General features: G+C 26.5%; 2 protein-coding genes across 2 annotated transcripts in view; one reads left to right on the forward strand and one right to left on the reverse strand.

Moving 5' to 3' along the window:
* Nucleotides 1–2,500, forward strand: part of LOC135150683 (protein TIC 214-like) — a 32,316-nt gene that overhangs the window by 16,068 nt on the left and 13,748 nt on the right. Inside the window, exon 1 of the mRNA XM_064087533.1 lies at nucleotides 1–2,500. This exon is cut by the window's left edge and continues 16,068 nt beyond it; it is cut by the window's right edge and continues 13,748 nt beyond it. The gene's annotated coding sequence lies outside the window, so the exon portion shown is untranslated.
* Nucleotides 1–2,500, reverse strand: part of LOC135150667 (protein TIC 214) — a 5,592-nt gene that overhangs the window by 750 nt on the left and 2,342 nt on the right. The window contains exon 1 of the mRNA XM_064087499.1: nucleotides 1–2,500. This exon is cut by the window's left edge and continues 750 nt beyond it; it is cut by the window's right edge and continues 2,342 nt beyond it. Coding sequence (XP_063943569.1) covers nucleotides 1–2,500 — 2,500 coding nt within the window.

The raw sequence follows: 2,500 nt of genomic DNA on the forward strand, positions 1-2,500 counted from the left end.
CAGTCCAAGCAAGTAACAATATATCTTGATATTATTGATCATTCTTTCAGTTAACTTCGGAATTAAACCATCGTCTATTATCCATTGAAAAAGCAAATAGTGTTTCCGTAAGAAAATTATTTCTCGTCTCATCTTATTCCGGATCTTATATTTTTTTTTCATTTTATCTTGGTTTTGTGCATATGATCTAAGGCCTCTTCGGCCTGCGGTTTTTTTTTCTTCTTGATTTCGATTCATTAATTCATAATATATTTTTTCATTCGATGGTCTAAAAAAGTGGAATTTTTTATTCTCATTGATGTTTTTCTTTTTATTTAAATTGAAAAGAAGTAATTTGCTTGGTATAATCCATGGTTTTGTTTTGTATACATTGTAAAGTGGCACAAATTCTGGGAAGAACGTAAGTTTCAGATTTGTCGATATTGGGTTTAGGATTTCTTCATTCATTTCCATCCAATCAAAAAAAATTTTCTTGTCATTGATTGGATTTCTTTCTAAATCTTGATGAATCGTCAGAGATAAAATAGCGTTTTTATCCATTTTATAAATTTTATGGTAATTCGTATTTCCAAGCTTAGTATTTATATTACTGTTATAATCCATTTTGGTCCAGGCCTCAATATCTATTTTTTGTCTTATAAAAAAATTTAAAATTGTCCAATCAAAATATTTTCTGTCCGGATTTTTTTTCATATACATAATATCACCCGTTTCTAGATAATGATTGATAGGAATTTCCTCCAGGTTTTCAGATAAATTTTGTTTTTTCTTGTTGTAATTAAAAGCAATTTTTTGGTTGTTTTTTAATTCGGATGGTGATCCAAAAAAAATATATGAGGATTTCTTAATTTCAGAATTAATAGATTTATATGAAAAAAGATCATATATATAGTATTTTAGAAAATTATCTTTTTGGTTTGGTAATGGATATACTTTAAAATCCTTTTGTTTTTTGTGATAAAGTAATCGGTCTTTTTCATACGAATTGCATTTTGTTAAATCTTTATTTGGGGTCATACCACCTTCATTTATTGTAGTTCGCCATTTTTTTGGTATTAATCCAGACCACCTAATCTGAGATAAATTGTATTGATAATGACCTCTTAACCAGCTTTTCCATTGATTCGTTTCATAACTTGAAAGTTTAGTATGTCTTAATTCGGAATGAAATATTCCTTGTGTTAAAAAATAATTTTTCATTGCAGTCTTAAGAAAAAAAGGAGTTCCATTATACTCAAAAATATCTCTTAACTTATAAAAATGAATAATTGGGGTTTGTGATAATTTGTAAAATACATATGCTTGTGATAAAGAGGATAAGTCAAAAAAAAGACGTGAATTCCTCTTACTATTTTGGATATTGTAAAGTGCACTTTTTATAGTCGAAATAAAATTAATTTCTTTTTTTTTTTTAATTTCTTGGTTTGTTTTATTATTGTAGTTTGTTTTATTTGTTTTATTATTGTAAATGTAAATGTATTTATCAAAACAAAAATTTATTGATTCAAGAAGGAGTTGTGTAGAAATTCTGGCAATATGAATAATACATACAAAGATATCGATGTATATTCTTTTAATGAAAATTGTTATAAACAAATAGAATTTATAGATTAATCGAGTGCTTCTTCTTTTTATTTTTAAGATTTTTAAAAGAATATTTGGTGATTTGTTTTTTCTATTAAAACTTGTTTTGTTAGGACTACCTCTTTTCTTGGCGTTACTGTTTTTTTCTTTCATAAGACCCTTTGTTTTCGTTCTTATCGTGCTTGTTCTATCAGTCAGATTTTTAATTTTTTTATCTCTCAGTGAATCATTTTTATTATCTGTAGATTTAATTTTTATAAACGAGTCGTGAATTTGGTGATTCCTAATTATATAATCTTTTTTTTTATTAGTTTCGCCGGATTCATACACCTTTTTCAATATAAATAATCGAGTTGGATGTATTTTGAAGAGTTCTTTTTTTATTCTTTTTATAAACAGAAATAAAACGTTTTTAATAATCACCTCTTTTGGTTCTTTTGAATCTTGTAGAAAATCTTTTGTTCTTTCTTTTAAAACTCTTAGAACTTTTAAATTGTTGTTTTTCGTTTTTTGCATTTTTTTTTTAAGTTCTTTTAAAATAGGCTTAAAAAAGGAAGGTTTTGGAGGGATAGAACCAAAGTTAAGGGTAGTTTGCGCTCCCCAAGCCGTTAAAAAATAAAATTTTGGTTGTTCTTCTTTCTTTAGATCTTTATAAGAAGAAAAAGAGGTCCTCAATTTGGATCTGTGCCAAGGTTTCAAATAAAAAGGAAATACTATTTTTATCTGAATACCATCTTTAAACCAATTTTTGGGAAGTTCGAATTCTGATACTTGAACACCATTATAGGTACATATAATATGCTTTTCTCTATTCCACTCATCGAAGTCCTCAGTCCATTCGGGGGGTTGAGATAATAAAATACGCCCAATATTTTTAACTATTATCAATGAAGGTAATAAAATATATTTTCTAAAA

The sequence above is a fragment of the Daucus carota genome, chromosome 1, assembly GCF_001625215.2.
Source record: "Daucus carota subsp. sativus chromosome 1, DH1 v3.0, whole genome shotgun sequence".
NCBI classification, from domain to species: domain Eukaryota; kingdom Viridiplantae; phylum Streptophyta; class Magnoliopsida; order Apiales; family Apiaceae; genus Daucus; species Daucus carota.